General features: G+C 39.2%; 1 protein-coding gene across 1 annotated transcript; it reads right to left on the reverse strand.

The window, feature by feature from the left end:
• Window positions 1-9118: 9118 nt before the first annotated feature.
• LOC108434076 (extracellular calcium-sensing receptor-like) lies at window positions 9119-13194 on the reverse strand. The gene is made up of 6 exons (XM_017708989.2): window positions 12974-13194; window positions 12555-12855; window positions 11650-12426; window positions 10572-10796; window positions 10144-10267; window positions 9119-10032 (listed from the first exon to the last, which is right to left on the reverse strand). The coding sequence occupies exons 1-6, from the start codon at window positions 13192-13194 to the stop codon at window positions 9119-9121; spliced, it is 2562 nt and encodes an 853-aa protein (XP_017564478.2).
• Window positions 13195-13623: the final 429 nt, after the last annotated feature.

Raw genomic sequence — 13623 nt, forward strand, 5'->3', positions numbered from 1 at the left:
TCTTGAATAGGTTACAGGGAGAGAGATCTTCTTTGACGAATAGAAACCTCTCACCTGCAGTCCAACTAACCTCTGACTTGGGATGATTGTATTTCTGGATGAAAGTGTGGAGAGTTTTAACTGTACAGGTTCTCCTTTCATTTCCAGAACTTCTGCCTTATCTTGCATGATGAATGTGGTATCGCTTTGGTTATCAAGAAGCGCATATACAAGAATTTCATTCTCTGGATTATTTGATGTGGATAACCACACTGGAACAACTGTAGAGGAGTACATGCTGTCCATGCCTTGCAGCACTCTGTTGGATGTAGCTTCATTTGAGGGTTCAGTGGTGTGTTTGTGCTCTGTTCTTTCCCTTGACTTATTATTTTCAGAGTGTTTTACATTTTCCCGGTGTTCATCACTGCCCCTTTCACGATCTTCATGTAAACATGTTGGATGTTTTCCTTTACATGTTTCACAAAGGCTTCTTCTTTTGCAGTCCTTTGAACGATGTCCTAGTTGTAAACATCCAAAACATAATTTTTTTGTTTGGACAAACTTGAGACGTTCTTGAACCGGTTTTTCATTGAATTTCCAACATTTCTGAATGCCATGATTTTGTTTTTCACAGAAGACGCACCCTTTGAGTTCTGCATTTTCTTCAGAGTTGCTTAAAAGCACCTTTGCACCGACATTTCGTGTCTTTGTTGTCTTTACCCTTTCACCATCACTAGACTTCAAGGCATGAAGAGAAGTCACTGGGTTGCAAGCTATTTTTGCTTCCTTTGTGATGAATTCCACAAACTGACTGAATGTAGGAAATTCATTGCAAGTTTCTTCGATCTCGATCACCTTTCTGTTCCAACTGGCTACCAGCCAATCAGGAAGCTTTGTGAGAAGCTTTTGATTTTCATCACAGGTGTTCAATACTTCTAGACCTTTAATCTGAGACATTGCAGCCCAGCAGCCCCTAAGGAAGTCTGAAAAATCTCTCAACTCAACACTGTCTCTGGGTCCTATTTTGGGCCATGATGCAAGCTTATCCTTAAAGGCTTTAGCTATCACAAATGAGCTTCCAAATCTTTCTTCCAGGATAACCCATGCGGAATCATAAGCTGCATCTGTTCCCAATAGAAAATAACTCTCAATGGCCTTTCTTGCAGGTCCACCAACATATTTACGAAGGTAATAGACCCTTTCATTTACTGGAATGTTTTTCCTGCCTATTAGAGTTTGAAATGACATCTTCCAGTCTTTGAATCTTAGAGGGTCTCCAGTAAAAACAGAAGGTTCAGGTACTGGAAGACGGCTCACATTAATAGACTCTGCTATTGCTTCAGCAAGGACTGCAGTACTGTCTGCTTGGTATGTCACAGGAGGCTCATGAGGACTTCCTTTAGCTCCTGTCGATCGGTGTTGCTCAGCTGCACAGTTATGAAGCAACTATGCTATTTCTTCATCTGAGCTTACTTCTTGTTCGTAAACTTCTAGCCGTGCCCTGGCTGCACTCAACTTCTTAACAGTCTGAAGTCGCTCTATTTGTCTGCGTTTCTCTTCCAGTGCTTTCTTTCTTATCACATTTTCTTCCTCTTGTAATGCATTCTTCTTTCTATTTTCTTCTTCAAGACTTTCAAGTTCTCGTTGTTCACTTTCTATCTCTTGCAGGACCTTTAGAGCAGCCTGTGTAGCAGCTAGCTCTGCTGCAGCTTCCTGTCTCTTAACAGAGGACAGGCTTGACTGACGTGACTTAATGCTTGAACCACTTGCAGAGCTTAAACCTCGAGAGCCTTTACTTGTGCCTGAAGAAGCTGATGAGAACACAGAACCAGACTCAGGCCAGACAAAATCCTCTGTCTGGACATCTTTGGCATCCTTGTTGTGAAGATAAGTGGATGCATTTTCCAAGATTATTTTTGATACAGCGTCACAGGTGTCAGCTCTGCGACGGATCTCACTGCCTGGGGGAGCACATTTGCGCAGTTCTTCATAGCTATGTTTCACATCTGCTGATGCACAACGTATCTTAGTCATCAACTCCTGCACAACCTCAATAGAGGGAGTTCCCTTTATCACTTTCTTAGCTTGCTTGGCAGTCACTTTCCATTTATCATAAGTAATGGTAAAACGATCCTGCAGTTTTTTTGATTTATTATCATGCTGTTCTTGAGCCTTTTCGGTAAGCTTTCGAGCTCTCTGGCTTCTTCTTAACTCCTCTTCAGTTTCAGGTGACTGCTGTGTGTCTGCGCCATTACTATCTTTAAGTAAGTCTCCATTCTTAGTTTCATTTTCAGTCATTTGCTCCATTTTGCAATGTTTACTTCTTACTTGGACCCAAATAATTTATAGCTATATTTTGACAGACTTGTGGCTTAACAACTGACCAGCTCAACAAACAAAAATATTAATAGCTACAAGCTTAATCTTGCCCTTAGATAAACTTGTCTGAGAGCATTAAGAATGGATAAAGATAAGGATTTTTCACAGAACCTTAAATCTTAAGAAAACATCCGAATGAATATCAGCTTAAATAACACAAATGTGATGAACTGTTTCTAGAACCAACACCATATGAAACTGAGCACTTAATTGTATAACACCTTTAGCATCCAAATGACAGAAAAATGCCAAATGACTTCACCTACAAAATCTTAGACAGAACCTTGAACTTGAAGAAAATGTGCAGAGCACCAGATTACTTAATTTCAGCACTTGCAGTGTCTCCTTAAAGTAATTAACAAAGCTGATCCACTTCTTAAACATTTAACTTGTTTTAAATGTATCACTTGTTGGACCATCAATGTAAACTTCAAACTGCTCGCTGCGTAGTTTGCTTGTGTTGCACAGTCTTATCTGTCTGATGCTAGAGTGCGATGAATCTTCTTCGCTGCTCAGTGGATGGAAGGCACAGTTCCTTGTCTCCTCGCCTCATGTCGAGCAGACTGAGTTCTCACTGTAACTCCCTCCAAGTTGAAAAACGGACACAAGGCGTTCCTGATTTTTACTGGCATTTAATCGGACACAGGTGTCACTAACGATGCCGTGAGAACTGTACAAACATAAAATAATACATTTTCATACAGTAAGGGATTCTCATAGAGAATAGACAATAAGAATATGATTCAACAACATAAAATATTCACAAATCAGTGGCTTGACTTACAAACAACATCAGTAAATTCTGTATAGTCCTTGAGGCCACGTAACTAACAGAAACTTGACAAGTCTTTCACAGATAAACATCTTATTTCCGATACACACACATTAAAATACAAATTGCATACCTCATTGGCCGCATTAACTTGAAAGGGTTAACAAAAACACATCTCGGAATGTCTTCTTTAACCAAGAGTCAAACTTCGCCGCACGCTTCTCCAAATCTCTAGCGTACGGAGAAAAAAAAAAAACACGTTGCCCTCTACCGAGTGTAGCGTGTAACTGAAAATATCGCTCTATCCCAAACAGCAAATTAAACATTGGTTCCACCCTGGAAACACTTGTAGAACCTTTAAACGTGCAATTTTTAACGATACATATTACAATCAGATTTTAATAAACATACATTATTTTACCTTACTTGAACTTATTTATTGTTACTTCAATCATGAATTTAACAAACTGTATGACTGCCACTGACGGCAGCCACACATAAACTGCCCCCGCGGGCTTTCCCTGATAGCTGGTTGTGGTCCGCACCGAAGAGCAGCCGGCCGGGGACCTGGAAGGCTGAGTCTGACATGCTGTTGTTTAGCCATGTTTCCGTAAAACAAAGTAGAGAACACTCATCCTCAGTCACAGAAGGTCCAACTTGTTGTCCAGGCAGCAGACATTGGCCAGGAACAGTGACTGTGAATTGGTGGTCTGTTAGCATTAGCTTTTAGCCTTGCTAGCATGCCACCCTGCTTGCCCATCTTCTGCCCCCCACACTACTCTGCGCCGCCAACTTGAGAAAACCTAGCTCAGTGTTAGCTCATGTCTGCATTTTCAGGCTTCTAGTTCTTCCAATTGTACTGGATAAACTCAGTGAATAAAAACTATCCATGCGATCATAATAAGAATCATTCTCAGAACAAACTCAATTAATAACTGCTGAAGAACGATAATCTGGAATCTGGAACCACAACGTTTACAAATTAAAACATGAACTAGTTTTGAATTCAAAATGTATTGATTAAGTTGCTGTACTATGTACATACAACCCCAATTCCAATTAAGTTGGGACATTGTGGAGACCACAAATAAAAACAGAATATGATGATTTGCAAATCCTTTTCAACCTATTGAAGACACTACAACCTATTGAAGACACTAGAAAGACAAAGATATTTATGTTCAAACGGATAAACTTGACCCTATACCGGTCCGTCATGGTGAAGAGACAGCTGAGCCAGAAGGCGAAGCTGTCAATTTACCAGTCAGTCTACGTCTACCAGTCTACTTCTGACTCTCACCTATGGTCACGAGCCTATGGTCTCCTGAGTCCTGGAAGACCCAGGACACGTTCGAACGCCTCGGTATCCCTCTGGAAGAGGGATATATATATATATATATATATATATATATATAGAGAGAGAGAGAGAGAGAGAGAGAGAGTATTTTAAAAATATTTTTAACTGACTATCCAGCATCAATACAGTCATGAACTGGATTAACTGATTATCTGGGATCAGTACAATCGTTGACTGCATTAATGAGCTATCTAGGGTCAATAGAGTCATACACTAGATTAACTAGCTCTCCAGGACCAGTAATGGTAATAGAATTAATTTGATATCTCAGATTAACATAGGCATTATTTATTTTATTTATTTGTATGTTGGTCTAATTGAAAATTATGATTTCTGGTTAAACCCTCTTTTGTTCAGTTTGCCCAAAAGCAAATACCACTCTTCAGAAAACAACATAAAATCAATAATTTTGCTAAAATAATATTTTCACTTCAAGTCAGACGTTTAATGTCACGTGACCACATTACGTCACATCAGCTCAGTTCTCCTGGAGTTTGGCGGCCATTACTTTGCTTTCAAAGTGAAGCTGGTCAGTTTTGGACGGCTGTTTTAAACAAGGTAAGAATTCGAAAGTCTATTTCATAAAGCCAGTATGTGTTTATATGCAAACATATGGTTAGTGTCATGACAGGCAGTTAAGTGTTACTTTACAAACTGTCTCTATGTTTTGCTAGCGAGTTAGCTAGCTAACGCGAATGCTAGCTAGCTAGCTATACCAGGGTATTTTCAATCTAGCTAGCTAAAGAAAATGAAAAAAAGGTTAAGTGTATTTTTAAACCTTAAGTGTTGTGCGTTTATATATGTGACTGCACTTTTTGACTCAGTTTAACAGAATATTTTGGGGTGATGCCTGTGATTAGCGGCTTGGGGGGGGCTAGAGTTATTGGCGTTTTTCACCTTCGTGGAGGCCATTTGTCAGTGACTGTCCACATGGTCTTTGCAAGAAAAACGGTGGTGTCCTTTATTTAGTGTGTTTTATATAATGTTAGTCTAATATAAAATCATGATTTCTGGTTCAAGCCTGATTTGTTCAGTTTGTCCAAAAAAAATATAAAATCAATATTTTTAGGTTTTAATGCCACGTGACCTCGTCCAGGTTTGCTGTCTGCCATTTTGTCGCTCAGAAAGAGGAGCTTGAAGGTGAGGTAGGTTAAGTTATTCATGTCCTTCATGTCTGCAGCTGTCACTTTACAGAGCGTGATGGCTCCAAGACCCCTTCGGTTGGTTTCATGCTCCGAGATGGGGCTGTACCGTGCCATTCTCCTCAGAATAACTTTCAAAAGCTCAACTTTAGAGAATCTGTTTATTCAGAAGCTTCCATACAGCTCAGTATCCATGTTGCGGCCAGGATAAGGAGGAGAACGTATCTTTAGTATCTGATCATGACTACATTCGCTAGCTTGGCCAATGTTGAGCTGTTTGGATATTGTCTTCCCATAAAGTGACCTGCTCCTGATTACTTCATGACAACCAGCAGTCAATCGCCCAGAACTGTGCTGATTAAGAACCAGTGGGGGACACGGAACTCCACAGTACATACAGGCAACAGCAAGCATACGCTAATATGCAAAATGTTTAGGACCTGAGGCCATGTATATGAGCATAGACCCTTTTCACAATCCACTGGCTAACATCATGATTGTGTAATGAGGGGAGAGGAGCCCATCCCAGCTTCCGAGAGAGAGACCAATCCAACTTTCTAATAAATGCTTTGTCTTTCATCAGGTTGCTCAGAAGGAGGAAGCTGAAACAGAGCTAAAGAGGTGTGCAATGGCAGTATTTGTCATCAGGGAGGATGAGGATCCTCTCCAACCAGCACATGATATTTGGATTGGAACCGAATGTGTTGAAGTCCTTAATGAGTTGCCGTCAGTTGCACATGCATGTGCCATGTTGTTTGGTCTCATCTATGCGGTAAACTTGAGCTATCCAGGTGAGCTTAAATACACTTTTGATGCACTGCAGAAAATCTTCATGGAGATAGAACCAAAGAAATGACACGCAAAGTGTGCAGTCTTAGTGCCGAGCTTTAAATATTGGATTTATCAAAGAAAGACATTTGGATACAGTATGTTTTGTTTGTTGCTTGTATTTAGATACATTTTAGGATAATGGAACAGGTCATTGTTTACATAATTCTTTGTAGTAGAAGTATTGTGGCACTGAAAATGTGAATATGGTAAATTGTAATGTACCATTCATACGTTCTGGTGAGTTCACCAATGGATAGCCAAGTTAACTTGATACCAATAGATAGCCAAGTTAACTTGATACCAATGGATAGCCAAGTTAACTTGATACCAATAGATAGCCTAGTTAACTTGATACCAATGGATAGCCAAGTTAACTTGATACCAATGGATAGCCAAGTTAACTTGATACCAATGGATAGCCAAGTTAACTTGATACCAATGGATAGCCAAGTTAACTTGATACCAATGGATAGCCAAGTTAACTTGATACCAATGGATAGCCAAGTTAACTTGAGATTTAAGAACTGTTTTTTTTTTTAGTTCTTAATGGCTGTTAGAATAAATCTCAAGTTTGCAAGGAGAAATGTACAGAACAGTTTCACATGTTGCACTGGTCGGTGTATATGCTTAAGGTTATAGAAATATTGCAAAAACTTAAAAGAAGAAACATTGAAAAGGCCGTAATTAATTTTATTTAGTGTATTTTGTTTCTGTGTTTTTTATATTTAGTAGATTGTGCTGGTGGTGAGCTTTACTAGCTTTAAAATGCTTTTTTTTAATCATTTTTTACTTATTTGATTATTTTTTTATTATTATTATGATTTTTTAGTGTTTTTATATCTTTTGGTATCTACAGAAAAGTTGGTAAATGTTAAGACATCTGAATAAATATTATGGTCTTTTGAGGAAAATATTCTTGTCTTTTATTTATTGTGAGTAAACCAAATCAAACATTGTTTTAAGTTTATCAAAAGTGAAAAATCTATCCATATCAAATGTAGCTTTTGTTTGTGAATATGTTGCCCTACATTTAGTAAGTTTTGTGATTAAAGAAAATACATTGATTAAGCAAGAAATTGTAGTTTGTACTGACTCAGGAAATTTACTTGAGAAAAATTAATAAAATTGCATGTAACAAAATTAGAGTAATTTAATTAGTTCACTTAAAAGTAAAAACTATTCTTGAATGTAATAGTAAATATAATTTTTCCTAAATTAAAAAAATAAGTTGAAACAAAGTTAATAAATGAGTATGTGGTCTTTATAATAAGTAGTCTTTTTACTTTGATTGCAAGTATTTTTTTAAGTTTGAGTAAATAAATATTTTAGTTGATATTAAATTAAAATATAGGATTTTGACTGAATCATAAATATAATTGGAGAAAAATTAATAAATTTAAATGTAACAAATTAGAGTAATTTTTTAAAGTTGGTCCAAAGTATCATTTTTTTCAGTGCAGTATGAAAATAGCTCATGAGCATGCATTTGTGGTATTATCTTTTGTTCTACATAAGGAGAAGCTACTGGTAAGAATTTGAAAAACAGCAAAGATGCTGGCTGATTATGTCACAAAACAATGATTGGAGGATAGTGATGTTTGTCAAGAAAATTAAAATGAATGATTATCCAGGAAAAGGCCTCACTTATGACACAACTGACAACCATGAGGAGCTTAGGGGTTGTGACTATGCAAAGTGGCTCTTGGAATGTGACATACTACCAGTTTAAAAGGTCAGTTTATTGTGACTGATGTAGTTGTTGCTGAATGGGTTAGTAAGTAGGTAATTAGAATAACTGTCTACCCTCACCCTATGTTGTCTTCCTGTGTTTGCTCCTCCATGTGTGTCTGTTGTGGGAATGCAGGACTGGGCAATTCTTTCTGCCTGTTGAACTGCCCATTCAAAATAATATTGCTCCTACATGCAGTGCTCTCTCCATCTTCTTATATGTCAATGTTACAGCATATATAAACACAGTATTAATGGGCATGTACATTTTTTTTTTTTACTCAAAAAAGGCTGCCAATATCTGTACATGTACTTCTGAATATAGGCTAGAGCTGGTGTCAAAGTACAGCTGAGACCATTTTGGATTTCTACAATCCACTTAACCTAGTAAACAACTTAAAATCAACTGTCGATTTTGTGCTTTCTGGCTGGAGAGCTGTTGCAGTCAGTACCAGCACATAAGGAGCCCAGTTATTCAAACACAACACAGATGTTCAACAAACATAGATGGATGTGATTTTCTGGAGTACAGAGCTTTTCTCCCAAGTTGAATCGAAGCTGATTCAGCTGCACAAGCTACAGGCTCACTTTATTTGCAAAGCACCCAGCAGGTGATTTGTAGATGTTAATTCATTAAAAAAATCTTCCCAAAGTCTGTTCATTTTCAGCAATGTTAGGATTACTATAAATGCCAGGTCTAGGGCTTGGTTTAGGTTAGGTTTTTGGTTTAATGTTCAGATTATTGTTAGGGTGAAAATAAGTTTGAAGCATTTAAAGTGGGCTAAATAGAAGTTTTACACAATTTATCCAATCACAAGTGCTTCATCTGTCTGCTAATAAGGAATAAGGCTGTTCACTGTTTAGGTAAGACAGTCCCATAGTACACAACATTAGATGCATAGAGTAATGGTTTGCTGAACTTCAAAATCTTCAAAGAGCTTTGGAGGGTACTTTACCCATGAGGTGTTTCTTGGTATTCTGTTCTGGCCTAAACATAATTATGAAACATTTGGGAGCAAAAATACAAGTAATCAAACCAAAGCTTGAGGCCAGAATAGCAAATATCTCTACAGCTACAGTGAACTTTCCAGGAGAGCTGACATAAGCTGGGATAAAGGAAACCCAAACTGCACAGAATATGAGCATGCTGAATGTGATGAACTTGGCTTCATTAAAGTTATCAGGCAGCTTCCGAGCTAGAAAAGCCAAAATAAAACACAAAAGAGCCAGAAATCCTATATAACCCAGCACAGCCCAGAAACCTATAGCTGAACCTAATCCACATTCCAGGATTATCCTTTCTTTGTATTGCTTTAGATTTTTAAAAGGAAAAGGGGGTGAAATTGTCAACCAAAGAACACAAATAAGGACCTGTATGAGAGTGAAGGTGAGAACACTGAGTCTCTGCTGTGGAGGCCCAAACCATTTCATGGCATCACTGCCTGGAAGTGTAGCTCTGAAGGCCATTAACACCACTATTGTTTTCCCCAGAACACAGGAGATGCAGAGGACGAAGGTGATCCCAAAAGCTGTGTGGCGCAGCATACAGGACCACTCAGAGGGCCGACCAATGAAAGTAAGAGAGCAGAGGAAACACAGAGTCAGTGAGAAGAGCAGCAGGAAGCTCAGCTCTGAGTTGTTTGCTCGGACGATAGGAGAAGTTCTGTGTTTGTAAAAAACAGCTGCCACACATACAGCTATGAAGGCCCCGGAGATGGAGAACACTGTCAGGATGATGCTCAGAGTGTCGTCCCAGGACAAGAACTCTACAGGCTTGGGGAGGCAACTGTCTTGCTGGGTGTTGGGCCAGAACTCAGAGGGGCAGCGAATACAGTTCAAAGAGTCTTAAACATTAGAGAAACATATTTAGAACCGTACATTAAAAAGAACTGTAAGGGATTGAGAAAAATAATAATAAATTAGGGCTGTTCCCAGCACTGCATGTGATACACAACCTGTGTTGTTGCTGATCTCTCCTTCTGCACATGGTATACAGTCATAGCAGCAGACTGGCTTTCCTTTCTGCACAGCCTTCCTGGTTCCTGGAGGACAGCTCTCACTGCACACAGACCTTGGCACCTGAAAAACATTAGGCAAATGAAATTCATTCATATTTTCTCAGAAAATGTTTGATAGTGAAAAGGCTTTGCTCAATTCTACATTTTTTCTTGGTCAGTTCTGTTAACCCCTAACTTGAAATTTAAGTAATTCAAGTTACAAAAACATATTTTCATCATTTATAATAGAGTAAATTTCTTTCTCTTGTTTTTGTCTATCAATTAAATGATCATTAAACCATAATAGGTAAAAACATATCAGTGATGATTATAGTGATGATGTTACACATTTTAAGACCTATTTTCTGTGTATAGGAAGGAAGTACCTCAGTCTGGTCCCCCATCCAGCTGATAGCTCTGCTCATGCTGAACTCTTGGCCTCTTGGTCTGGATGAGTCATACTGGCCCACTGTGACGAAACTCATTGTGCCATCTTTCTTGACCTGCCAGTTCACCAGCTCGTAGACGGCCACAGGATCACCATTGGAATCAAACGATACCTGATAGCCATTCTTTGTCGTGAAGTTCACTCTTTTGAGCTGGTCGAGTATCTGCAGTACAATTTGGGGGAAAAAAACTATGAACGGGACGATGATTTTGAACTGTGAAGGACAATCATTTATTTTAAGGGATTAATTGTGATACTAATTTATTATTAATGAGTATTGACATTCATTGGGATTCATTGTGACTATTAATATTTGGACTAATATCCAAAGGCGATAGGTGTCTCACAACTTTGAAACCCCAAAAATGCGGTCAAAATTGAAATAAACACGTTAAACGTGGTTGATATTTATTTGTTCTATTGTTAAATTGACCACTGAGAAACGATAATCATTCTTGTTTTAAAATACATATTTTAGTGATTTTTAGTTAGGTTTTGCAAGAAAATTAGGATGTCACAGCTGTAACTTCACAGATGTTGCAACGTACCAATTTCGCAGTTTCTTTTTAATTGTAAAAATGCATTTAAGGATCCTATTCTATTTTTTTTTCTAATTGTATGGAATAATTTCTCATAAAACAAAACCCAAAATATTTGTCAGTGAACCAAAAACACAAAATGACATTAAGGGAAAGTAATAATAATAATAATAATAATAATAACACTATTATTATTAATAATAATAATAATAATAATAATAATAATAATAATAATAATAATAATAATAATAATAATAATAATAAACTGGTTGAATATGTCAAAGCACTTATTTTAGGAAGTCAACGGTTAGTGAAACCTGTTTTATATTTATGGAGTGCTTAAAACACTTAAAGACAAATAGCACAATTGCTCAAATACTCAACATACATGTGTCAGTACACAATTTGCACAATAAAATAATGTGTATATAAAATATGAGGTAAGTTTGACTGTTTCTAAAAGTAGCTGTTTTTTACCTGCCATGGTGTGAATTTAGCGCTCTTGTCACACTGCGTGTCATTACAGATAACACCGTGGATGGCATGCGCTATGGCATACGTAGCTTTATACACCATGTTAGCTTCGCGCAGCTCCGACGTGTCTGTATACGGGTTCTGCAGCGCGCGGATATCCTCACTGCCATCACATTCCCGCGCGCCCTCTGAAGAGCCTTTTAGGCTACAGCTGAACGAGCTCTCCCAAAACTCCGTTAGCAGAGGAGATTTCAGTGCTTGTGCTGGAGAGAGATCCAGAAGAAACTCACGAAGACCTGGAATCACCGAGCGGGGGATCCCAAATCCTATCGCCCCAGCGCACATGTTAAAGCGCAAAAACTCTGGTTGTATGATCCACGCCTCGCTGCCAATCCACTGAAGTGGAGGCGGCGGCTGTTTTGCCAGTTCCTCTAAAAGATACCCCATTTCGCCTGATTGAAGAAACGCTACTATTACCCGGGCTGTTGATCTCCGGATGACGTTCGCCACTCTCTCCAGTTTACTGCGCGGTTGTGTTCTGTAGTAGGACTCGGAGTACTCCACACAGATTCCCTCCTCCTGCGCAGCCTTTAGAAACGACGCCATTCCGTTATTTCCATAGTCTGAGTCACTGCGCACTGCCCCAATCCATGTCCAGCCAAAATGCTTGACCAATTTTGCTAGGGCGGCCGCCTGATAGTGGTCACTAGGCACCGTCCTGAAGAAGGCAGGATACTGGCGCTTGTCGCTCAGACATGCGCAGGTTGCGAATTGACTCACCTGATATTTAGTACAGAAAAAAAGAAGAAACGTTATTTCTGAAGTCTGATAGAATCTCCCATTCATGGGGCAATATATTGTTCTTCATTGTTTACTAAACATTTACACATTTGCACCGCTTAGTGCACCTGTGGAATTCCAATGAGACCCAGTATTCTCGCCATACTAATGGAGGGCGTGGACGAAGACTCTCCTACAAGGGCAGGAACAGCTGCAGCTGCTGATTTTGAACAGGAATCAGTATCAACGTAAAATGGTTCCATGCCGTTTGCAAACTGAAGAGCAACTTTAACAGACATCGGCACTGCACCGCACGAGTCGTGTATCTGGTATCCTAACGTGATTCCTGGCAGGAGATCTGTTCTGTTGTTGATCTCGTGGACGGCGAACTCCATGACACGAGCGGTGCTCAGCTCACCGACACTCATACTGTATAGAAAACGGTAAAGCAAGTATTAGCACAAGATTGCAAAATAATGACAATTAGATTATTCTACTTTATCTATCATGCTCTTTGCAACTCTTCACTCCACACTCACAGACAGACCTCCCAGAGCACTGTGGCTGGAGTGGCTGTTTGTTGTAGGTGTTCTGCTCCGATCTCATGTAGTAATGAACTGAAAAAAGCCCTCCGATTATAAAATCTCCATTCATAGAAAGATCAGGCATCTGTGGCTCAACCCACAGCCTGCAGCCTGTCCAAGCTGCTGGACTGAGCCCGGTTATCCACAGCACTGATATAAACATTGACATTGATTTGCGCTGCATGGTGTCCTGCCTGTTCTCAGCTCTCTGAAGACAAAGGTGGCTGTCTTTAAAAAGCCACATCTTCAAGATGCGCTGTGGGTGTGAGCTCACGCTGAGGAGGCGTGGTTATGACTTGAATACTAATTGCAATGACTGACATCACTGCCTCTGTTTTTTTGTATTATAATGTATTGAAAACGGCATTCTGTGGCTTCAAGTTCACTGTCCGGAGTGAGAAGACTGGGCACAAATGTCCGTCATTTCAGGGGATGAGACTCGCCACTAAAACCAAGACCAAAATAGTGGCGGGTCTCAGTTGTCCGCGATCCAGACATTGAACTTCACTCCCACAATCAGCTGTATGGAGGCCAGCACTACAGCTTGACAACTTCTTGTGACCATAACAATTCACTTTACGGTTTAGAGGCAGTAACTGATTTAGGCTGAAAA

Source organism: Pygocentrus nattereri, chromosome 7 (assembly GCF_015220715.1).
Source record: "Pygocentrus nattereri isolate fPygNat1 chromosome 7, fPygNat1.pri, whole genome shotgun sequence".
NCBI classification, from domain to species: Eukaryota; Metazoa; Chordata; class Actinopteri; order Characiformes; family Serrasalmidae; genus Pygocentrus; species Pygocentrus nattereri.